Consider the following 26338-nt stretch of genomic DNA (forward strand, 5'->3'; position numbering starts at 1 on the left):
TCCGTCTTGAGTCCGTCCCCTCGCGTCTGTCAGCTCGGCTCAGTTCAGCAGGCTACCACGGAGAGACGAGGGCTGCTCCCCACCGCCTCCAAACCCCGAACATTCCGCACCATGGCCGCCACGGACGTTGACGTATTTTCGGTAAGCGCTGTTTTTGTTTTTAAAGCTCCTCGGTGTGTTGGGAGTGAAAACAAGTGCAAGTGTTGGTGACCAGGAAAGCGGCGGGTGTTAGCTGCTGTGTGGGGCAGGAGACGCTAGCTAAGCCTCCCCCGCCAGCGAAGCCTCCGATGTGGACGGTGGAAGTGATTTTTCCCTGATGACAAACTAAAAACCCCGCTGCTGTGTGTGAAATGATTAATATATGGTGCGTTGAAGGGTTTATTTTAGTAATGGTGCTACACTCGCTAACCATATGGTCTCATTAAACTGGATTATAAACGTAGGCTAATTTCATATCTCACATTTCTCAGTGCAGCTGTCACTGTGGTGCTGTAAAACTGAATATATGTGTGCACACCAGACTCACTTAAAGTCCCTTTACTATGTTTTAGTGATAGTGTTGTTGTGTAGAATTGCTTATTATCACGAATTACTAGGGAGTACTTGATTAACTGTAGTCCTACTAGTGTGTTGACATGTGGTTTCATTTTAACTTCCTGTTAAGAGGTGCAAACATTGGCTAATAATGTTTGATTTAAAACTAAGGCCATGCCAGTTTTGCAGGCCAGATGCTGAACAGGCTTTGGCTTCTTGTGGCCTGGATTTCCCAATAGTGCACATTTGCATATCATGTCAGTAGACTACTAAATGAGACTGGAATGTATCTTGCATTATTTTACAGAGACAAGCCCTGTTGTGAGTCAGCTTCGACTATGTAGGTATGTTATGATGATGCAACAGAGGCTTAAGACAGCATCTGTAACTTTAAGATAGTCAGTGCTTGGTGTCAAGAATGCAGAGTCAGTCACAACAAAGGATGTGTGCTATGGAAAACCAACATTATAGTGAGGTGAATGCACAGCAGGAGATTAACTTTTTGGCCGATGCTTGAAGAGATCCTTGTGGTAGTGAATTGGACAGTAAGCAGCATTGAGTTGCAGGGATAAAGAGATTAAGAACACACTCCGGGCCACTCCTACAGCTTATTAGTGCAACACGCCTGCAAATAAAGGAGAGGATCCAAAAGGAGGATATGGGAGATATTGCACAGTTGGCATTTTTTTAAATTAGGAAGTTGTTAAAGAGATGCTGCAGGTTGTAGAATACATTGCAGATTGACTCAGATTGTTTAATGAGAAAAATGCTGAAAATGCAGTGACACAGAACAGCGTGAGGTTAGAGGCAGCACAATTCTTCCTTATAACTTTCTGCTTAACTTTGTGAACTAAGTGAGACGTATTGAAAAAACTGACACGCTCGCCTTGCAGTTTGTGTAAAGGGCATGCTGTTAATTATGTGCAGCTATTGATAGGGATGTGTGGTTGGTTGCACTTTTAACCCATATCAGCTCATTCCAATAAAGGCAGTAGATTTAGGCAATGTTTCTAGGCCACATGAGGTGATCAATGTAGCTCACAACGTCTATTTTTTACACTTATTGATTGTATTACTGTGTGTAGCATTAAAATTATGCTGCTCATTTAGATTGTTATGTAATGAAATGGCCTATAGCATATTTAGCATGTACAGTGCTCACTGACCCTGAAGAGTATTGTCTCTCCCATGAGGCCTGCTTGCATAAAGTCAGATTAACTCACAAAGTGCTCAAAGGCAAGAGACGTGGAAGGAGAAATTATGGAGTGAGTCACTTGCACTTTATGTTAACTATGTGCTCTAGTTACAGATTTTTATTGTATAAGTATAAAACAACAATATGTCTTGTTTATGAGGTCAGATTGTTGATCGTAGCTAGTGACTGTTGTGCATCATCAGTGTATGTCCAGGCCAGAGCTGCCTACAGATGATCTTGTCATATCAAGCATTGTAGATTAATGATGACAGCTGAGCTGCAGTCTCTGTGGCGATGAGTGAATATCCATCTGTAGAATAAGGTCTTTAAGTTCATCAGAGACCAGTGTGGTGCATCTTAGAATGAAATACACTGCCTGTCCAAAAACAAAAGTCACAGACTCCAATATTTCGTTGAACCACATTTTGCTTTAATAGCGGCACACATTCCCCGTAGCAAGTTTCCATAAGCTTCTGCACTGTCACAACATTTATTCTCATCCAGAGTTTCATAAATTTTTCGCCAAGATCTTGTATTGAGTCGGACCCCTACGCATGGTCTTCTTCATCACATCCCAAAGATTCTCAGTGGGGTTAATGTCTGGGCTCTGTGGTGGATAATTCATGTGTGAAAATGATGTGTCATACTCCCTGAACCACTCTTTCACAGTTTGAGCCAGATGAATCCTGACGTTGTCATCTTAGAATATGCCCGTGACACCAGGAAAGAAAAAATCCATTGATGGAATAACCTGGTCATTCAGTATATTCAGGTTGTCAGCTGACCTCTTTCTTTGGGACCTGACCTGCACTGAACTGCAGCAACCCCACATCATACCACTGCCCCCACAGGCTTGTACATTAGGCACTAGGCATGATTGATGCATCTTTTCCACGACCGCAGGATGTGTCTTCAGACATGGGTGTTTAAAAAAATGAGAAACTGCTCACTGCTTCAGTTTGGGTTAAATAACTTTAAAGTTTTTTTTGTTTTTGTTTTTGAACAGGCACTGTATCTTTCTTTAAGACAGTCATGTGTTTGTTTTGACGTAATACCATTAGTATTTTTGTTTTAGTGAAAGAAGGAAAGGTCAAAATAAAGTACTAGATGTATTTCTGTACTGTATCTACAGCCTTCTTTTGGACAGACTGGAGCTTAGAGACTGTCCCATAATTTGTAGGCCACAAGTTGGATCCCAGTGAATCCATCAGTCTTCATGTGACTTGTTTGGATTGTTTGCTTCAGACGGAGAATACTGGAGGTATCTCTCTCTCTATCCTGATCTTGACCACATGGATATTTAGATTCCAAAAAAAATGCAGCTTACACAAGGCGTCTGTGTGAATGCTCCAGTCGACTTGGCTAAGCAAGCAAGAGGACAAGAACACAAAACTGAAAGTTAAGGGAATGTCTGACTGACTGTCAGACATTATCTGATGATCTGTACTTATACTTACAATTTCTGTTTCAGTTTGTTTTAATGTTAAATAATATAAGTGTATATCTGGTGTTTAAAGGTAATTTTTTTTTGTTCCATATGTACTGTATCTAAGACCTATTATTATTTAATGTGCTTAAATCAGTCTGTGCTTAAATCAGCATCACTTCCTTGATGTTGTCTTTGCAGAACTAGTCCAGATCTTCAAACAGGAATGTGTTTTAGTTGACTTAGCACAAGTGTAATACTTTACATGCATGTGAAAGAGAGAAAAGCTCACAAGATCCAGACAAGTTACATCTGATCCACATAGTTTGGTTTGAGGCCAATAAGACATCTGACAGTACTATGAAATATGTCTTTACAATCAGACTGTTTATTTGGCAGCAGGAAAATTGTGCATTTTGAAAGGCACTGTAAAGACAAGTGTGCAATACATATGTCTTATGAAATGGTTTCTGTCTCCTCTTGTCGGCCTCATTTGTTTCCTGTTGGTGATCGCTGAGTGATAACGCTGATGAGTAATGTGGCCGAACCATTGCTGTGCTTGATTGTGAGACAAGAACGGGAATGAGAGCATTCCCAAAGTTTATCGGAGGGAAAACTGTCAATGTTTTTACCATTACATACGAAGTTTGATAACATAGGAAGGGCTTTAAAATGCTTTAGTGTGATTCCTTATGAGCATAATTAAAAAAACACTCGGATCTCAACAACATGATGTACCAATCTGCACACGGTGACACAGGCTAAACTGTCATAAATCCACATGACTGTTATTGCATAGGAAGCACCGTCATCAGCTACCAAATGTGGAAGTGTTAGTTTGTTGTTGTGATTAAGTTGAATTAAGCCTATATCTGCTTATGATGCCAAATAAAACTTAAAACGCAAAAAATTGGTTTTTAAATTAAGTCAACAACAACAATAACAACCACCAGGTGCCTGTATGAACACTGCTTGCATTTTTTATTTTTTATTTTTTATAATGGCCATAAAGAGATGCTTTCTGGTAAGATATCATCTAAATGTGACTAAGTTGGAAGGTTTTATAACCTTATATTGAGTATTGAGTTTTTTCAAAGTCAGGAAAGTAGAATCAGCTCAAGTCTCAAGCTGCTTGGAGTGTAGTCATGATAAAGACATCTCTGTTGCAAATGTTTGGTATATGTGCTTGAAAAATAACTTAAAGTAGGAAGTGGTTCAATTTCAGGCTTAACAAATCTAAAAATAAGGTGACAAGGTTTTCCCTCTTCTCTAGACAGTGAGATTTTCATACAAAGCAGTCAAACAGCTTAATAGCCTTATTTGTACTCGTGGATTCTTTAAAGCCTTCTTTTAATGTCTTGGAAACGATGAACAGAAATAGTCCATGTATGAAGGGGAAACTGCCCACGGATTGATCAAAGGAAAAAATGGAAAATATGAAATACTATATAGCAGTTTTTCTGGCCTATTAAAATTTCATGGGAAAACCTGACATTTAAGACAAACCACTACACAAATTGCACCTCAAGTTGTTTTAAATATTTGAAGCCTTTCCAGAAGCCTTCACTCTATATTTCCCCACACACATCAGCGGCAGCAGTGCATATCTCAGTCTGTCAGCTTGCTGCTGTCTTGTCAGGTGGAGGCTCTCTGAGGGAGACACAACCTGCAAACACGAGTCAGATGTAAGTCGGGTGGTGATGGCGGCCAGAAGGCGAGATGGAAGCTGAAGAGGGGATAGACGACAGAAGGAGCCTGGGGTAGTAACGATGCCGTTATAAGCCAAACCCACTTTTTTACTCCTTTTCTTCACACACAGTGCTGATGATGATGAGTGCTGGTTCACGTCAACCAGCTGCACACATACAGCACAGTAAACTAGCCTATATGATTTGTGCCTCGTTTTACTTTGAGCCACCTGGGCCTCCACTGAGCAGCCATTTCCTGTTGGCCTGGTGATACGGTGGCCTGGGAACTGTGTTGTTTCCTCACCCTGGGGCAGTTAACCAGAAGCTTTTCATTCCTGTCATACTTCTGGCTGTTGCTCTTCCCTGAACTAGCTTGTGTGGGTGGACAGACTGATGCCTCGCAGCCTCTGATGGGGGCTGTTAAGCCCTGTAAATAAATGTAAATGTATTAGAAAATAGAAAGGCTTATTTTTAGCGGTGCTGATTGTTACTGACATCCAGTCCTTTTAAGTGCATTTAGTGCTTGCTGTACGACTGTTGAAGTCGTCCAACCTAACACACCACACCAAAACACCAACCTCATTATTTTCAGTTGACGTTGTAAATGTTTGAATTAAATAATATTTATTTGTTTTGTTCACTGACCTAACTGCCTCCTTTGTTTCACACAGAACAACTTGGTTCAGTGTAGGAGATCAACCCACAATTATCTCATGAGTCAGGATCTTTGGTATTTTTGTTAATCTGAGAGTTTTGCCATAGTGGTTTGGTAAGTTTGGAGTAATTTTCACAGGACGTAGATTACAGAATCAAAGAACAGACTTTGACTTTAGATGACGTCTGCGGTAGCCATAACGCTCTGAAATGTCAGATATGTTTTGAGAAGGCACAGCGGGCTTCCAGACGTGTAAATTTCCAGACTTGTGGCATAATTCCCCTCTTGCATAAAGAAATCTTGTCAACTTGCCTTTGAGCAAGGACCCTCTCCAACAACTGCGTGCAAATGATGCAGCTGCCATATGTGAAACTGGAAAAACAGTATATGTGAGTGTTGATGGAAAACGATAATGCAAATGATAATATAAACTTTCAGCCTTTCTTAATTTAGACACTACACAGGAATCCAGCGTGATTGTGCCAGTTTTCTTCCTGGCCACACCCTGCCCCTCCAGCAATCTAGCTGAATGTCTGCGTGAGTTTCATTCAGCAAGCTGAATACCACAGGGAAGCATTAATGTTGTTTAACAAGTTCTGAATTAACAGTAAGCAACCAACAGAGTGGCTCTCTTCCTCTTCACTCATTTGGCAGAAACGTTTGTCCTACATGACTTACAATAAGTGCATCCAGTCACAAAAGGAATAAGAAGCTCTAGATGAGTGTTTTTTGTGATTAACATAATCTAATGAAGTGCAAGATTGAACAGCTTCGTTTGTTTTGCTTCATGTTAACCTACAGAGCTGCATCTCAGCCCTTGATGGTCTGGAGCAGCTTATGTAAGATTACTAACATAACTTACTTTACTTGTCTTTTTCTGCCTTCATACACACACACACAATGCTCATCCTGTATTGTGCAGTTCAGTCAGGTTTCTAACTCGTCTGTTGTGTATGCGGAGCCTGACTCCACCTCTCAGTTCAGTATTGTCAGGCTGCGTTTAGCTGAGCTCTGCTCTCAGGCTGCCTGTGTTCGGTGACATCAGCCTTCAAGTATGCAGTCCATCGTGGCTCAGCCAGATGAGCTCGGGTGGCCTTATTCATCTGAAGGTGTCTGTTCCCTTCCTCTGCAGCTCTAACGTCGTCTCTCATTGTCTGTCCCTGATAGGTCAGATAAGGAAGATCAAAGGTGAAACGTTTACAATCCAATAGTGCTGTCTGTCTTTTATTTGGTTTATATTGGAAGATCTTTGTGCTTTAAATTCCAGTAGGCCCTTTCTCAATTCATATTGATTTCAGAGTGGTTGTGCAAGTGTCTGCAATCATTTACAGTAGCAGAGGTGATTGGAGATAAGTTTGGGGTGTGTTTGCATATCCAGATTGCTTATTCTATGTGTTGTTGCCTCCCATTAGTGAGGTTTTAATTATTTTTCCAAAGACCTACTAAACAAAAAGTTTGACTTTAATTCCCAGTTTAAGATATCATAATTTTCCATAGTGGGTTGTAAGAGAATTATCAGCACTCCTGTGTGCATTTTTTTCTCTGGGTGTTTTTAGTTGCTCCTTCTTGAGTAAGATCATACATGAAGCTCGTCCTCTCTGCACACCATGACCACCTAACTCATGATGTCATTTGAAGGGTTTCACATCTGCGGAATGAACAGCGGGTCTTCGATTTTCATATGAATATAAATGTCAAGTCTTAAGCCTCTGTGCCACCCAGCTCTTCGTCTCTCCCACGTGTTTTTCTCACATGCAACCACGTGTTTATCGTTTTGTTTTCTTGCAGAATGAAGACAAACGTAACCTGAATTTGGGTGGCCATGTTGGGTTTGACAGCCTCCCTGACCAGCTGGTCAGTAAATCGGTGACACAGGGATTTTGTTTTAACATTCTCTGCGTAGGTGAGTACCAAATGACATCGTGTGTGCACTGTGTGTGCACTATTTCTCTATTGTATAGGTCTTACTGCAAACTACTGTGTTGTTTTTTCCTGACATGAAAGAATTGCTGAGGCTTTCCAGTAATGTTTTAGTAAAGAGATACGTCTGAAAGCTGACAAATTAGTCCCCAGTGACTCATTTCTCTACTTCCTACCGTCCACAGGAGAGACTGGTATCGGCAAGTCAACATTAATGAATACGCTCTTCAACACCATGTTTGAGAACGAAGAGGCGAGCCATTATCAGAATGGCGTGTATTTGAGGCCGCGAACATACGACCTGCAAGAAAGCAACGTCCACCTCAAGCTGACGATTGTTGACACTGTTGGCTTTGGTGATCAGATCAACAAAGAGGACAGGTGAGCATGGTGAAATAATAATGATGCTAAGACAGTAGATGGTTAACACTTCCCTGTGATCCTGCTTTTTGGGGACGTGCAGATCAAAACACATTTGAAACTATTGACACACTCACAGGCTTGTCTTGAACTGTTGATCAATAATAGTGATTTGAGGTAGGCAGTAGCAGAATCTTCATGGCTCTCTGTATAAAACTCACCGTGGTAAATCTGGTTGGCCGTGGTTTTGGCATATTCTGATAAACATTACACATTATATTGTCCCATTAGGCAAATTCCATTCATCTGATACTCAGAACACATGTATGCAACATGTGCTTTAAAGACTTTTCCATTTGACTCTTGACTTATGTAACAAGTGTGTACAAGATTTTCCTGTCAATCCTTATCCAAAGCATACCTTCTATTTGACAGTTTTATCCAAATTAGATCCACGTTGTAGAGCGAAACAAATGACAGAAACAGACATCAGTCCAGGTTCCTGCACATTTTGCTTTTCTCGGTAGGATGGAAATTGGACGGGGGGGTTGGAACAAGGAGGAAATGGTTTTTAACATTTAGCTGTGGAATGGACTGTTCTTCTATGTGGAAGGATAGACGCGACAGCAGACAGAAAATACACACTGAAAGTTTGCATTCCTCAGAGTAGATTGAAGGTAGATGTGAAGGGGAAAGGACAAATAACTTATGTGACGCTGGATAAATATTTTGACTATCTAGAACAGAGATTATCTCAATGAAATGATCACATCTGCATCTTTCCAGTTGAAAGAGACTTGCATGTCACACAGCTAGGATGCAGTTTCTAACAGGGTTGCTCTAAAACAGAAACATCTGCAGTTACATCTGCAGACGTGTGAGTTTATGTCAGAGTTGGTCTCCTGTATCAGTGCAGCAAGACTTACACATACAAAGTGATTAACTGGTGACACTGTAGAGTCCAAAGGATGTAAATGCACTGTGGGAGAGAACAGAATGTTTTGCAGTCACTGTGATTTCTTTCAACCAGATTCCCACAAGCCAAACACAAATTTCATGCAGCACTAAGCAGTACAACTCTAATCTGAGGTCTTGGCATGGAAACAGATCATACAGTTACTGAAAACATAATTGTCTCAGTTCATTTCCCCAGTGACAAGGCCTTATTTCCTTTTATATTCATTACCAATGCATGAATAAGAAAACAAATATTTAGTTTTTATCCACAGACATAAATCTTCACAGATTTGTCTTCGACTCTTTCCACAGTTACAAGCCCATCGTTGACTACATCGACACTCAGTTTGAAAACTATCTCCAGGAAGAGTTGAAGATCAAACGTTCGCTGTTTAACTACCACGACACCAGGATCCACATCTGCCTTTATTTCATCGCCCCAACAGGACACTCCCTCAAGTCACTGGACCTCGTCACTATGAAAAAACTTGATAGCAAGGTACACACAATCAGCTCAAAAACACACTTAGTCACATACGCTGTGGTCGTCCCCTTTGGCGAAGGAAACTATTCAGGAGTCCTTTCCCATTGTCTGTGATTAGTATCTTTGTTGCTGAAATCTGACCTTTACCTCATTGTGACTGGTGTGTGTTTCACTGAGATGCACATCCCTGATCTCTTTGCAAGGGTGTGGCCTCTGTGTCCCAGAAGGATAAAGATAAAAAAATGTTGCAGTGAAAATTCAGGCGCCTGTTTTTATCATAAAGGATCTTAAGAAAAGTTCACATGCCATTCTTTTTTTAATTTGGCTGATTCTGTAGAAAAGGATTGAGGTTATTAGCATATATTTGAGCACTATAAGAAGTTCACACTTAACACACTCCTGCTAAGGAAAACAACATTTTTCTGATTTAAAACAATTCTTATTTATTCGTAGCTCTAGTGTGTTTGCAGTTGACATGTTTATAGGTCAACACACAGCTGTAACTGGCACATTCAGAGCCACATTGATTTGTGATTCATTGCTCTGTAATGTGAGTAATGCTAGACAGATTAGTGGTCCGTGTTTTGTCGTACTGTACATCTGATGAGCTGCAGAGTGCAGATACAATCACTGGCTTGGCCTCAATTAGACAACAGTGGAAAAAAATCTCATCACAACAGTACTTGGAGCGTGAAAGAAGAGGAGGGGGAGAGAGCTAGTGTTAGTGGGGGAAGGACAAGGACTCAGAAAGGGCAAGAAAAGTCTATGTTCTAAGCTGGAGCCATTTAGTAGTTGTTGAAATTGTGTGGTTGAATTTTGACAAAATCTTTGGGGATAAGTGGTCATTGGTGGTGTTTTTTGCCAGATCCCTTCCCTGTAATTAAACAAAGTGTATAGGCGTTAATATTAAACACGACTTCTATACATATGCAGTGTTTTCTTTCTGCATGTATATTTAGTTGATACTTTCATAAAAGCCTATTGAACACTGCTCAATGTGATGATAAACACAGCTGAAACCTGTCAGTGGTTTCTGATCCTAAATCATGGTTTCAGACTGTGGGACATGTGGAATTTCAGCAGGAAAAAAGGACCTCAGAGTATTTCAAAGCACATGTTCAGAGCCCAGAAGAGTGGGAGCTATAATGAAAGAGGCGATGTACTTTTTAACCTGAGGACAATAAGGAGATAAATAAACTCACTGTTTGTTGGAAGGTGTAAAATATTTTAGTAAACTGTAACATCAGATTTCACTTTGATTAGCTTTGACATCTACTGTTTGCACTATGTAAATTACATGTAGACGACAAAATCTTCTATGTCTTTTTGAGTTTGAACTTGTTTAATTTGCATGCATGTGTCCTCATCCCTGTTACGTGGTTACATGGTTCACTAATTGTGACGTTAGTTAAGTTGATTTTCAGGTTCCTTTACAGGGCTTTGTTTACTGCCACCACAGTATTTCTGTATATACATTTAACTACTGATAACACTGATGTAGGACTGGCAAAGTGGCAGCTTTAGTCCTGTTTGTGTCTGTTGATGCAATAATAATAAATCTAGAAGAAAGCAGATGGTCAGCTTGTGACTAAAACCTGCTGTCTTACCTCTGCCAACTGTCAATGCACAACTCTGCATCTCTGCCGTATGTGCCCAGCAACCAGTCAGGACAGTTAATACTAAGTGACCAAAACTTTACCTTAGATTTGTGTGAGTTTCTCAGGCCAAAGCCATGACTCTTAATTATTACTGTGAAAAAAAAAAAACAAATACTGTTCCAACATGAAAAGAAACTTCAGAAATGGCTGAGATCCAAATGAAGGACTTTTTTATTTATTTATTCATTTTGCTGTGAGGTGATGCAGATCACCGTGCCTCTTTTCTGTCTTTACCAGCCAACAGAGCGATCAAAGTCTGGCACCCTACGTATGCCAACTGTCTCCTGATATCATCCAAACCACCCCAACACACAGCCAAATCTCTGTACCCCTGCTTTAAAGCAAGCCGTGGCAGATTAAATATATGAACTTTATCCCTTTAGATGAACCGCAGCAAAGCAGGTAACGTGAGCTGAATGTATTTCTGTTAGCATAGCAGCCCACCTCTAATATAAGTGATAGCTTACCACAGATAACTCTCCCTATTCTTTCATATGAACCAAACTCTATTCTCGTGGCATTTGGAGACATTTTAGCTCACAGGCTATTTTCAGTTGCACGGCAGCAGAATGTGTTGATAGTGTAAAATAATAGTAATGTTGTTCCATCCAAAAAGATTTACAACAGTACAACAATGGACCCAGTTTTAGCCTGTGCGGGTGGCCACAGCGAACACCAGTCCAACCTCAGTGGGTCTGTCCCAGCAATCTCACCACAATGTGCTGTTTAATCTGAAAGCGGGCCAGTGTTGAGTGACCACAAGTGGATACGACGTTGTTGTGCTTCACAGGTTTAGTGGGGTTGTTTATGCAGTGGTCTATCTCTAGATATAAAAAAATGCGTGAGGGCAATATTTGAACAGCTACTCACAATATCAGCCGTTGCTTGTGCTGCTGTTTTCTGTCTATGTTAAGATAACCAGCGTGCTACAGGTGGACAGACAGTACCCCATATCACAAATATAAAAAGTGATTATATTCAATGCTGTTCAATTAGACTGGTTATTTTTCAGTAAACCTATTTAACTATACAGTCTGGAAAAAGTATGCAATAAAGAAAATTACCATTTATGTCTCACAGATCCAAAAGTTAGGTTTGTTTTCTCCCAACAAAACTTACATTTGTATCATTTATTTATAATGATAAAATGATTTTCAAGTTGAATCAACAAAATTTTAGATCTCTGTCACATTTTGGTTTCTTTGCCGAGTTATATTCACGTCACAGGAAGCGTTTATGTGTGTGAAAATTAACTTGTATCTGGGAACTGAAGTTAAATCAACAGAGCTGTTTCTTCTGTCAGATAGTCCTGTCACAGAAAAAAACAGGGAAGCAGATCAGGAACAGCCCCCCCCACCAACCACTAGATTTTGCTGTCAAGGCTAGACAATGGTGTTTTTCTTGTAATGGGGTACAAATCTCCCCTCCCTACCGAGGATGCTTGAAGGCCCCTCATTGAGTGTGATTTGTGGGGAACAGAGGCAGGAAGAGAGAAGTGGCTAAAGGAGGCGTTCTTTGTTTTAAAATAAGATTATTTCTCTTGTATCAGTGGACATCATTAGAAAATAAGGATTCAGAGGATTCAGTCTGTAGAGGAATACAAAACGGTCATAGTTATCAGAACATAGATGGGTACATTGCACCCAGGACCTCCTAATAACAAATTTTATTGTTGTTAGTTGAAGACAAAGAAGGTAAAAAGAAAAACTATCTGCATGATTTTTGCATTTTTAATACACGTGAACAGCTCTGGTGTGGTTTCAGCTACCCGTGTGGCATTCCTAGTTATTCTGAGGAAACACTAAAGAACTATTACCAACTGGAAAAACCCGGTTGTGGGAAGTGAACACATATCACCCCCCACTTCCCTCCTCACTGACCATGTCAAGACACTTAAATCCCAGCGGCTTCTGTGGCCAGACAACGCTGTTGTCAGCACTGGATTACAGCGATTAGTGAAGTTGGTTTGTTGAATAAAGATTAAAAGATGATACTTACTTTCCTGCTGCAAATTAATGATCCAATAAAGTATGATGAGCCTGTAATTTGACTCCTAATAAGCTCCAGCTCTTGCTCTGAGGCACACAGTGGAAGTGATGAGTAAATCTGTGGGAATCCTCCTCATACTGCCAGTTAGATTGGAGTAATGCAGCCACACAGAGGAATGCAGACAAAATGTGTGTTTATTTCTGCACATCTGCTCCTAATTGAAGATGGAGCCTCGTTTGTTTTCATAATCACTGTTTGTTTTATGTATCTGTTGGGGTTCTGAGTGAACTTACTCACTGTATAGCTTTACTGAATATGGTCTTGTATGCTTCCTTGTCCATATTTAGCACAGGAATGAATATCGATATATCAGCCAACCTGAGAGGGTGGGTGGGACATGTGCATACGACATAAGAGGTGCAGGAATCTGAAGTGGATGGATAGTTATGGTTTTCCACACCACTGACTCGTTACTCAACGTGAATTAGCCATACTAAAACCTCAAACTTTGGGCCTCTGACTGTACATAACATGGCTTACACTCACCCTCTTTTTATTCTATCCATTGTCAGGTCAACATCATTCCCATCATTGCCAAAGCAGACACAATCTCCAAGAGTGAGCTCCATAAGTTCAAAATAAAGATAATGAGTGAGCTGGTGAGCAACGGTGTCCAGATATATCAGTTTCCAACAGACGATGAAGCCGTCAGCGAGATCAACGCCTCCATGAACGTAAGTCATGTTTGCCAATCCCAACATATAGATGGATTAAAAAGGATTTAGTGTTTAGGATATCTGTGGCGTAAACACTTCTTTAACACTTAGTTAAAGTAATGCCAGATCTGTTTAACCGCACCAGTTCCCCTTCTATGTTTTGTTCATTTTATAAATCTACATATGTTGTCCAAATTAAACAGTTATTGAGATGTACTGGTAAGAAACTGCAAGTAGCTTAATAATTGAATATTCATTCCCTGCAGAGAGTCTTTAGGCTTTTTTTTATTGCCAGCTTTATAATGGGAATATACTTTATAATCACTTTGTCCTCAAACGCACACCCACACATGAACAAATGCTTAAACGGTAAATTCTCTGAATAAATAAGACTGCATTTGGTTCTCTCTGGCACTGCTCTTGTACAGTATCCCCATTTATTCACAGTCGGTTACATCAGCGCCCACACTCACCAGCTTGTTCCTTCGAGCTGCAAACAGTCAGCTGGTTTCAACTCGCCAACTAATTTTTGAGGTTGCATATCGGGCATGTTTTTCCCATGATGCCTCACTGAAAGCGCGTGTGTGTGTTTGTGTGTGTTTAGTCACTTCAAAAAATAGACCTCTCAGCCCCAACTAAACCACATGTAAAAATGGTTACACTTTGCTCTAGTGTGGTCTGGTTTTGAATGATAATAGAGATGACAGCCACAGTGCAACAAGTTTTATTTGATGATAAACACTCAAATCTTAGTCGTCCCTTTTGTTTTATTTAATTGTTGCTATAAAACAATATGTTTCCAGGTCCACCTGTGACCTCGTGACCTTTTTAAAACTGCTGTTTCTGTTGCTCCTCTTTTCCTGTACAGGCCCATCTGCCTTTTGCTGTTGTCGGGAGCGTGGAAGAGGTCAAAGTAGGAAACAAAACAGTGAGGGCCAGACAGTACCCATGGGGTGTTGTGCAAGGTGAGAACCATCCACAAGCAAGGTGATCAGGTTGTGTGTTTGTTTGTTTGTGTCAGCTGACCTTTGACTTTTCTCTTCAGACTGCTGCAGATTAAATACTTAAAGAAATAAGACACACAAATGCCAAACTGTGATTTCTAAGTATGAAGGCATTAATGTAAGTTTTATTAAGATTTATCCTACTAATCGATGGACAGAAAATTTGTCTCTAACAGTTAAATTAAAAGTTGAAGTTATTTTTTTTTAACATCAAAATGGCAGATGAGCACAGGGTTCAGCCCTGTTCACTTCCTGTGAGTCATAAGTAAGTATTAAAAGTTTTGCTGAACTCTGACATGTTTCACTTGTCACTTAAATTGTGACACAGCAGAAAGGCCTGAAGTGGTTGTTTCTCCTTTGCCACGAATCCTTAGGAATGTACATGTTTGGCAGCTAAACACTGCTGGCAAATTCAAAACTTAGATTTGTCGTTTGCCCTGCATAAAGCTGATGATGCTGGTTACATTATGAGTGGAGTAATACATTAAAATTGAAATGAAATTCAATGAAATGTGTCTCAACCAACTAAGGGTCAGCTGTGGAGAAATCTTTTTAAATACCAATGCAAAATTTCCTCACTGAGGAACGAATAAAGGTTTATCTTATCTTCTAAAATGACTGTGACTCTTTGGGGATTTTATTCTGTGACCTTTTGACATTCTGTAGAATTGATTAAACAAGAGATATATCAATAATAAAAAGCAATCAGCCCTACGGTGCACATATGGAGGAACAGCACGTAACGTACAGGGACCCAGCAGCTGTCGGTCAGTATCCATGGTGAAAGATGTTTTCTGCTCATGGCAGAGTGACAAGTGCTTCCCACAGTCGTGTTGACTATTTATACCCTCCTCTTAATGTGGAGTGTCCTCTGCAGCTGCGTGTTGACTTCATGCAGAGCGACTCTGTGAAATGAAGGGCGAGTGGCTAGAGATTGTTTTGACAAATTGCCTGTGTGTGTGTGTTTGAGTGTGTGTATAATGTATGTGGTGTCTTTCCTTACATGCATGCGTCACATGTTTCTCTACCTGTGTGTCTGTTAGATTACGTACGTGTGCTGTCCACGGAGACATTGGCTGTTGTATCAGCGATCTTGACATCTTTGTTTCCCACAGTTTATGAGAGTTAATAGTTTAATCTAATAAAGTCAGAGTTGTGCTGTGAGAATATTACTGCTCAGAGGGGAGTTATACTCTCTCATTCCCTCTCTCCATCTGTATCCTCTTCTCTTTCCTTGGTTTATTTCTCTTGTGTCCTCACTCTCTCTTCCTTTCCTCTCTCCATTATCCACATTCATTCCCAAACCTCAGTGGACACTGGTTATTTATGAAGCCTGTTGTGTCTCCTGTGGGACACATCCCTCTGGACTCAATCAGTCACTACAAAGCTACTTTACAGTACAGTCCAGTAAATAGTTATGATAGAGTCTGCCAAACTTTATCAGCTTACTGTACAGAGGTTTGTCTCTATCACAAAATATCCATTCTTTGTTTCATTATTTTTAGAAATGAGCGGGATAGTAGATGTTGGAAGTGGTCTTGATACCGATATTGATGCTACAAAATGCTCAACGTGCCCAGAAGGAAAGATTGGAACCAATTCTCACATGACATGTGTCATAAGAAGGTCAATAGACAGCAGCGTTATCTAAATTTACATTGTTTTATGAAAAGATTTGGGCATCCCAGTAAACCTGGAGTGACTCTAGACTATCTTTACATTTCTTATTAGTTAGAGATCTGCAAACGGGCTCAAACAACTAATGATTAACAGTGAAGGAAAAGGTTTTTAGTCTGCATCTATCTTATCAAGTGTCACTTGCTGTTTAACAACAAAATTATCCAGAGTGACAGGATATAGTGCAAAAAAACCTACTTGTCTTTTAGTCAGACATACTGCCCTTGCAAACTGATGGCTCATCATTTATAGTATGAGGACAGAGGCAGCAGAGGACAAAAAAATGTGTGTTTTGTGACCCTCAGCCGGCTGAAAGGAGGGTCTGTGTCAGTGGAAACAGTTTGTAGTTGCCAGATGTCATATAGATGGGTTATGTTAACCTCTCAAAGAGCCATGGGAAATTTCCACCGACTTGAAGAGAGATAGTGGAAGGACTGTCTACTGACAAAGAGTAATTGATAGAGCTTAGTGTGTTTGTGTATGTGTGTGTGTGTGTCCTCTCGGGATCTTGATGCGCCTTGCAAGCAGATTGTAGTGTTTTAAGTAAACTTGGATGCCATTTCAGTATCTGGGGTTAGGGTTAATCTATAAATAAATACGTGCAGAATACGTAGCATAATCAGCCTGCAGCTCCGTCTATATTCATCTACACTGGAGGCGTTCAGACACACCGTTCAGTGTATTTCACCTGCGTCAGTACCGCGACATGTCACTTATCATCAATTACCAAGTAGCTCTAGTGCATGTTCACTTACATATCTACAAATTAAAAAATGCCAACCACTGAAGCCTGGGTAAAAAGCATAGAACCAGTGAATGTGGTGCTTTTCATTTAATTCAATTCTGCACGTCACTTTTCATTCATTTTGATAACTGTAAATGTATTTGCAACCACGTCCTTGTTCTCCTCTATTTGTATCTTACTGTTCTCGTGTTGTGTTTGCATGTTTATATTCGCAGATCCCTGTGCTCAGATATCTTGAGGGCTCAGTGCTGCAGTCAGTTAGAGGATTGGCCCTCATTCAGCCCTCAGCAGGGGTGGCGGTACAAAGAGAATATTAGATGCCAAATAAACAGGCAATTTCAGCAGCCTGGCTGCAGCCCAGAGAGCAGCTCGTTTCAGTTTTTTACTTCCCACTAATTTGTGGTTGACCAACAGATTTGAGTAAAAATAATATTGAGTGAGTCATACAGCTGCATCACCATTAGTGTTTTGTAAAATCTGTTTTGGGTCTAAACATTAAAGTAGAAGAAGGTGAGTTAGTGGTTATTTACTTGCTTTTCTGTCGTGGTCTATTGAAGGAAGGTCTTTATTTTTAGGTGAGTTTTGAGCTGTTTAGGCACTTTGACTGTTTTAATGCTGCATTTTTATGCACTCTGGTTTGCTGTCAGGCACTGCAGGGTGTTGTTCCAGCATGTTCCATCAGGACAAACTAAATGCATGCTAATTTGTCACTCAGTATAATTATCACTGTGTTTACATCATGAGCACTTGCAGCTCGCGGTATTTAAAGACAGCACGAATCTCATCCTCCATCACTTACTACATCAGGGTTCATGGAATGTGTTCCAGCCAATGCCCCTTCGCCCACAACAACTTTTAATATTAGACATTATATTCAGAGGTTTGCCAACAGGTTGAAAACAATTGCTTAGTGCAGTGAGGATGCTATTTTTAAAATTTATGCTATTAATAAAATATGCCCAGTCTCATACAGACTCCGGAGGGCTGATGCTTTGAGCAGTTTGATAGTAGAAAGTCTTGAATTTAACTGTGTTTAATTGCAATGGAGTTAAATGAAGTGACCTGTGAGTAATAAAGGGAGAGAGAAAGCTTCTTGCCCTTTGCTTATTGAGGAATTAATTTAACTGAGAGAGTCACTGGGACATCGAGCTGAAGTGACATTCACATTCCAGCAGAGTTGTTTGATTTCCTGCTTTTCAGAGAGAGATGGAGAGGAAGGGAGGGTGACAGGCTGACAGATGGGGTGTTAAAATAATAGTTCAAAGCAGTGAAAGAGACAGCAAGGCACAGAATGAGAGTGACAAACGAAAACTCAGAGCTTGAAACTAGACATGAATGCACATTTGTATGTGTGCAGTCACCTGCGTTTCAATAACAAAACATAATTAAACAAAATCTCTCTCCTAATTATGCTTTGTGTGTGTGTGTTTTTCTTTTTAGTCGAGAATGAGAGTCACTGTGACTTTGTAAAACTCAGAGAGATGCTGATCAGGGTCAACATGGAGGATCTGAGGGAGCAGACCCACGCCCGTCACTATGAGCTGTACCGACGCTGTAAGCTGGAAGAGATGGGCTTCAAAGACACAGACCCCGACAGCCAGCCGTTCAGGTAGAGAGGGAGAGCGGACACATACACATGTACATGCAGATTCCAAATACTTACTTATCTGTTTTTATCTTATCTGTCTCTCCTGCTCTTTCATTTCTTCTCTCCAGTCTTCAAGAGACATATGAGGCCAAGAGGAAAGAGTTCTTAGGGGACCTGCAGCGCAAAGAGGAGGAAATGCGACAGATGTTTGTCAACAAAGTGAAAGAGACGGAGGCAGAACTGAAAGAAAAGGAGAGAGAGGTGGGTCTCTATAAACACAGTGCATGTCCACTTATCAACACTGCATCTTCACAGGACATTTTTAAAAGCTCCTTGTGCAGAAGGTCAGAATTTATGAGTGTAGCATGTGATGCTTCTGATAACATTATACAGTGAACCAGATGAGAGACATCGATTGTGAATGAAACTGAACTTTCCTTACATCCTGTTGGACTTTTCTTCTCATATGTCTTGTCTCTCCTCTGCTGCTCCTACTATGTCCATCTCTCAGCTGCATGACAAGTTCGAGCAGCTTAAACGGATGCACCAGGAGGAGAAGAGGAAGGTGGAGGAGAAGCGGAAAGACCTGGAGGACGAGATGAACGCCTTCAACAAGAGGAAGGTGGCAGCTGAGACGCTGTCCTTATCTCAGCCCCTCAAGAAAGACAAAGACAAGAAAAAGTAAGCCAATCCCTTCTGTCACTCACTCACTGCTTTCATTCTTCTTCTGTAGCAGGAAGCTGCTTTTTCTATAGCTCTGCTCTTTTTTTCCTTAACTTGTCGTCGAGTGAATTCCTTTTTGTAAAAAGGCTTCTGTTGCTTTATTCGTCCCTTCTCTTTTTGCTCTTGAGCTGCTGTTACAAGTCTTTAAGCAGGTGGTTTGCATTGCAAGTCCCGTGTCACATTAATGAGTCTTTAACTGAATGTGCTGTGCTGCTGTCAACCGATACACAACCCTTAGAGCTACTATAATAAAGGTCTGGCATGTGCTAAGGAAACTTCCTCCCCTTTTTGTCCTGCCCAAGTTTAACATTTCCTGTCCTTTCACTCTTTCCTTTGCCCCGCTCTAATTATTCAGGATATTCAGAAAGGAGGCAGTGAACTCAACACAGAGGCATGCAAGAGCTTGGCTTATAAATACGTGGTTCAGAATCCAGCTAACACAAACTCATTTCCAATATATATTATGTACTGACAGCATAGTAATACAGGTAGAACTACACGATTTTGTCTTCATTTTAACTTTAACTATTTCTAATGCACAAATGCATGTATTTATTAAATTTAAGGAACCGTCGGCCTCTTCTGGCCCAAATTATGTAGACAGAGCTATCCATATACTTTTGTTTACTGTGGCTTGTTTTCCTGGTTTGGGTTCAGCTCCTTCCTTCCAGTTAAGACGACTCTTATTGCTATCCTAAACAACTGTACTATTTCAGACGGTAAGTGTACTTACAGCTTGTTGCAGCAGTTTGTGTTTGGTACAAACAGACCTAACGTGTTATTGAGGTTTGGTGTGAAAGAATTCGAGTAGCTCCTTCCAACACCTTTTGGATGAATCGAAATGCGGGTTGTGAGCCAGGCATTAGAGTCTGACCTCAGTAATGCTCTGAATGGGAGAAAATCCCTGCAGCCAGGTGCCAAAATCCTCCGAAAAACCTTCCCAGAAGAGCGGAGAGTGTTACAGCAGCAGATTAATGCACATGATTTGCAAAGGTGGCATTTTTATCACGTATAGATGTGCCCATGCACTACCACATCTTGAATGTTGGAAACTTCTTGAACAGTAATTTTCAGAAAAAGCTTCGAGGTTTCTGAAGATTCATTTCCAAGCTGCACTGAGAATAATTAAAAGTAAAAACTGTTTTTAAGATTAGAAATGTTCTGGTTTGGATCTGTGTGTGTGTGTGTTTGATACAAATCTTAGTTATTTCATAATTTAAGCCAGGACACGTGGCGCCATCTTGTGGAGGCTCACACACACGCACACACTTCACTGTCAGTCATGATAGACAGAGATTGCACAAATCCTCACTTTGCTGGTTTGTGTTTGATGCCATCCCTCAGATTGAACCTTTACGTTACATTTGAGGAAACATACTGATTATAAAACTCTGTCTGTTCCTGATGACTTGTAGCTTTTTATTTAGATGTTGATTGGAAAGGAAAATGTGGAGCTCCCCCTGGTGACAGATCAACTACATCATACTTATTTTCTATTCACTAACACAAGCACTGGTTGTTATTTTAACTGCACCTCTTTGCTTTGATGCTGCTTTCTTCTTAGAATCATTTTAATCAATAATTTATTTATTTACCTAAAGTTTATTCATTCACTTTATTTTGTTTATTGTGGTTGTTTTTCAGTTAATTTATGGGCGCTGCACACCCTCCAACACACACGACCATGGATTTGTCCTCCATCACCATAGCAGCGACAACACTTGTTTATTTTTGTTTGTTTGTTTGTTTGTTTGTTTGTTTCTGACATTCCATCTTGATAATGTGCACATGGACCAAAGACACTGAGGATGATGGTGGTGATGATGATGATGATGAAGCCAACAGTGAGTGAACGATGGTGAGAGATAATGATACATGTTCACTTACCAGCAGTGGCCATCTCATTTATTCAGGATCTTTCATTCTGTTTGTTTTGGACACTTTTTTAAACATATATGCAATTTTGTTTTTCTATGTTGTGGTTTAAAACATTTTCTGTTTTTTTTTTGTTTGTTTGTTTTATCATCAAATATTCACACAGATATAAAAAATTAAAGCCCCGCGAACCTGTTTTGGTACTACAATGTAATACACATGCACTGGGTAAAATATTTGAAACTGTTCAGTAACTGTTCAGTTAGAATGTGCTTCATTTTATAGGACATTTAAATTGAAAATGTCAGTGGAAATGAAGCCTTTCCTAAAAACCTGAGCTGTTTGAAATGTTGTCCAGGTGTGGTGTGGCTATTAACCTATTTGTAACCATGAAGATTCAGCATAAATACATGTCAGAGTAGAATAACTCCCTGTATCATATAAATATGTTTAAACAGCAGTATGTCAAGCAAAAGAACTGAGTACCTGTGTATATATAACTGCATATACATAGGTACTGACAACCTCAAACTTAGTCTTAAATCTTAATAAAAAACTTTGCAATATTCTGGTGCTGTTTCATATTAATGCATTAAATGTATGTGAATATTTTCTAGAGCTTACACAGCTTAATATGCAAAATGAACTTGTTTTTGAATATATTATTGTAAGAAGCTCATACGACAGTGTACATTGTCTATAAGTGATGTAACTATGAGATATCGCCTTGATGTGAGTGTTGTGACCGAGGACGCACTCGGAACATGAAGCCAGTATAAACACACACACACACACACACACACACAGGGTTCAGGAAAACATACAAGCCTCAGCTCGCTGTAAAAGAGTTTACACTCGGAGATGAAGAAGAGAGCAGCTGTATTTACTGTCTGTCATTGGAAATAAATGCAACCCCCCCCCCCCCTTTGCTGTGTCTCTCTGCCATGTTTTATTTGACGATATTCAAAGAGGAAGGAGATGAAAGTGAAACACAGGCAGGTGAAGACAAGTATCCGATCACGCAAAGAGGCTGGTGGCTTCAGCAGCTGTCAGCTTGTGATGCCGCGTTTCCTGCTCAGCTGAACAGCTGAGAGATGTCTGCATATTATCCTCCATGCTCCTGTGTGTGCAAGATGGCATGTTTACCGTGTGTGTGAGGAAAATTAAATATGTGAACTTTATTGATTTCTGTTAAATATCCTTGTTGTCAGCTGTGCTAACATAATTGCAGAAGGATTTTTTAAATTATCAATTAGCTTTTTAAATGCAACACAACACCACACAGTTTACCCCTCGGTAGATATTGTAATAAAAAGCGCAGCTTCCATCTATGATTAGTTCTAAAATGTGCTTTTCTATCAAGAACAAGGACATTTCTAAGTGAGCGGTTGTGTAGGTTTGGACAGGAAGTGTGTGGGTGAAGGGGGCATGTCGTGTACGTGTGCTGACACAAACTGCAGTTTGTTGTTTAGAAACCACATGGCTGCATTTCAACACTCAAGGGCAGCTTCCGCAGTTCATCTCTCTTTCAGACTTTTTTTTATTCTAGTGTGAAAACAGATAAACAAAGACTGGATGATGTCGGTGGTGTGAAGATTTTCCAGCCAGGGACTAAGTGATGTTACACAGCATTTAAGAATTGACAGTGAGATTAAGTAACTGCAGATTTTACAGAGCAACATAAACAAGTTGGTCTGTTTGATGACTTCAAGTGTTTTCTTTGTGTCTGTTCCACTCGACAAACTTCTGAGTTCATAAATTGTCAAACCTGGTTTTAGTATTTGTTAAATACACAGAATGCATGTGGTATTCATGAAGAACATACAGGGGAAGTCATGGCACAGTCCTGAGATCTTCCTGTAGTAGTCTGTGTGTTTACTGTGAAGACTCTGCCAGAACTATTATTATTCTGTCCACCACCTGCAGGGCTCACTGGAGCTCATCCAGCAGTACCATCTGTTCACAGTTCTCGGTTCCTTCTATCCTTTAGTTTTCCCACTCACTCTGCTAACAGGGCTGAGTGATAACAGAGCTCTGTCTGTCCCACATACTGTACATTATTACCGACAGTAGTTATATTTCAACTTTCATCCATCACACTGCTAACTAAGTGGTATTTAGATACTGCACCCTGGTGGGCCTTTTAATAGAATCCTATTAGAGCCAGGAAAATAAATAACTTGTTTCATGGCAGTGGAAACCACGGTTATGGTGGTGTTTATATTATGACATCACTGATGAAGTAGTTTTGACTACTATTAATTTCCTACAAATTGACGTGGATCTCTTGTTAGTCCCATTTTAACGAAGTGTTTCAGAGTTTCGACTTACTGCTTTTCACCCCATGTTCATTTGTTAGACGCCCATCGATGAACCTTTAAAGCCCTTGACATTCATACAGATGTTTCCAAATACCTAATTAAACATCTGCACAGGTGAAAGTTGGACAAAGTTGTTCAGGAATTAAATAATGAAAGTAAACTTTGTACCAATAATAATAGTACGAGTCTCTCCCCAGCAGCTGTAACAACGAAACAGCATTACATCATTAGCAATACATATGAATTATTGTGCATGATTACACATCTGCAAAGTAGAGACTTCAGTAGCTTTGTGCTCGAGGGCACTTTGTCTCGTGTCAGTGGACAAACATTCGGTCACAGGACAGTTTGTCAAACCTGCTGCTGCCGTCTGAAGGTGACAAACCAGAAAACAGCACGTTAGACTTTTGAAGTCGTAGCTTTATTTCTGAGGTTGACAAAACAAGGTAAAGCTGCCTCGAGTATGGATTATGAAAAAAACAAACAAAGAAACAAACTTTACATTGGTCACTGGTGTAGCATCCAGCTCTCCTGTATGAAAGGCAGCAGACTTTACAGTCTACAGAGGAAAACAGACAGTAACTGCTTCACATTAAATGGTAAATAGCTAGAACTCAAATCAAACTGTTCAGTCTACAGGTTTCAAGTGTATGGTAGTAGAGGTAAATCCACCTGGACACACCGTGTGCATCAGCCAACATTAAATACAGTATAAATCAAACTTTACTTATTGCCATTTCATTTTATATCAGTATCAGCAATATGATTATTGAGTGATAACTGGAGCTCATGTACAGTATGATGCTGGATCACTAATCAGACAATTTCATCATGTCAAAAACTCTAATTTGCTCTAGTGTTGAATTAATCTCCCAAAGTTGCTCCGTGTTGGATATGTGACAATTAAAATAATAAACCCAGGCTGAAGCGTGACTGAAAGACAACTGCAGCATTTAGTAATAAAATATAATAATAAAAAAATAAAAGCTTAAAAATTAAAAAGTAGCTTTTGTAAATAAACACAGCACAAAAAAGTCATTATAATACATAGAAACTTACAGAAAAGGACCAAAACATTTCAATTTCAATCCATTCTCCACTGATCCACGTGAAGACTCGAGCACAGAAGTGAATAAAACTGTTACTTAATTTGAGCTTAGCTGAGCCATAACAAAGGATTTTCTACCTTTTTTTAACTCAAATCTTTTAAATAACCTAAATTTTACAACAGGTGGGGAAAAATCCAGATTAAAGTTCGCCTCACTCGCCCTTCAAATGTACAACTGGGGCTCGAAAATGTGCTAAAATGAAGAATTGTGCACGGTGAATGGACGGTACAAGTGAACATCCCATTAGTTGACGGCAGGATGCAGTGGTGGGCAGGGGGAGATGTCTTTCTGCTGGGAATCAAACAAACCCTCCATGCCGCCTCCTTCTTGCTCCCCCGGGATCGTCTCCTCGTTATACAAATGTCTAAATCCGTCGTAATACTCGTCTGAGTCTCCCTGCTCCCCGCGTCCCCTCCTGATCTGCCTGAGGCGCTGTGTGGGACCACACACTTGCTCCTCCTGGATCTGAGCGCTGTCAAAGATGTAGACGGCGTTGGTCGGCAGGGAGAACTCCAGGCTGTGTAGGTACTCATCCACCATCTCTTTGCAGTGGATGAACTCGGCGCTATCAACCTGAGAGCGAGGGAATAAACAAGGATGCATGATACAAGGCCAACTGACAACACTAGACTGAATATTCACAGGGGGCTTTATGTACGCGTCTACACTGGGTCTGACTAAATATGTTCCTGACAACAGGTTGGTGCACTAGCACTGGCAGTTTGTATGGAGCTCATTAAAATATCACAAAATATCCTCTTTCCTACGACTTGGTATGCTCAGTGCGCTCAGGTGGACAGAACATGTAAATATTATTGTTTGGCATTTTTCTTACTTGTGTCAAAATCATCTGATAATAAACACATTCAGAGCTTTGCCTTCCTTGCAGGCCTGTGCGTTTCTCTTACTTGTGCTTTCTTCAGCAGGTCGGTGAACACGGAGAACCAGTCGGGTGTGAGCGCCTCCAGCTCCAAAGTGATGATGGCCAAGGCCAACGTGGAGCCCTTAAACTGCCAGAGCTGGTGGCACGCCATACAGTGCTGCACCTGCCTGGTCCACAGCGCCGCCTGGAAGCCCGGAGGCGTCTTCTGATGCCCAAGCCCAACAGGAAGCACTCCGGGGTCCGTTGAGTCCCAGCCGACGCCGGAGCCGTGCCCGATGGACGGAATGAGGTGGGGGTGGCTGGAGACGAGCAGGGCGTGGAACTAGGACAAAGACAAACAGAGAAACGAAAAGAAGCGAGACCAAAATGTTAGCATAATGATGTCATGGTTGTCTCATTGTCCACCCATCGCTCTTCCCTTAACTCCAATACTTCAGAAGTACATTTAACATCCAGCCATGCATATCTCAAGATCAACGCAGCATTCATTCCTTCTTTCCCACCACCCAGGACACTAACGCTCGGCTCTTCTCAAGTGTTCACGGCTGCATTCGAAGTTACTGTGAAGGTGCAAACCTGAAGCTCTGTGCAGGACACTTGACAGAGAACGTCCCCATCAAGGTGTCACTAATGAAGACCTCTGTTTACCTGTGGAATTAATAATAGTGATCTCGTCTTGTATCGTACTGTACGTGCAGTGCTTTTCTGTGTTCCCATGTGTAGACAGGAATTATAAGTAACAACCTGAGACAGGGGTGGGGGTGTCATTCAAATATATTTATATGTCAGTGAGGAATTAGCTAGCTCCATCCTCTGGTGTGAAGACAGCGA

General features: G+C 40.6%; 1 protein-coding gene across 2 annotated transcripts; it reads left to right on the forward strand.

The window, feature by feature from the left end:
* sept8a (septin 8a) lies at positions 1–25716 on the forward strand. Of its 2 annotated transcripts, XM_026370369.1 has the most exons (10): positions 1–141; positions 7287–7401; positions 7604–7799; positions 9048–9234; positions 13439–13600; positions 14451–14547; positions 18449–18617; positions 18725–18857; positions 19108–19277; positions 25548–25716. In XM_026370369.1, exons 1-10 carry the CDS (start codon positions 112–114, stop codon positions 25714–25716), a joined length of 1428 nt encoding a protein of 475 aa, XP_026226154.1. In that variant the 5' UTR covers positions 1–111. The 2 variants fall into 2 exon arrangements, with proteins under 2 accessions (XP_026226154.1, XP_026226153.1); XM_026370368.1 differs by lacking the exons at positions 1–141; positions 25548–25716 and adding an exon at positions 20964–22119.
* The last annotated feature ends 622 nt before the right edge of the window (positions 25717–26338 follow it).

This window comes from Anabas testudineus, chromosome 14 (genome assembly GCF_900324465.2).
Source record: "Anabas testudineus chromosome 14, fAnaTes1.2, whole genome shotgun sequence".
NCBI lineage: Eukaryota > Metazoa > Chordata > Actinopteri > Anabantiformes > Anabantidae > Anabas > Anabas testudineus.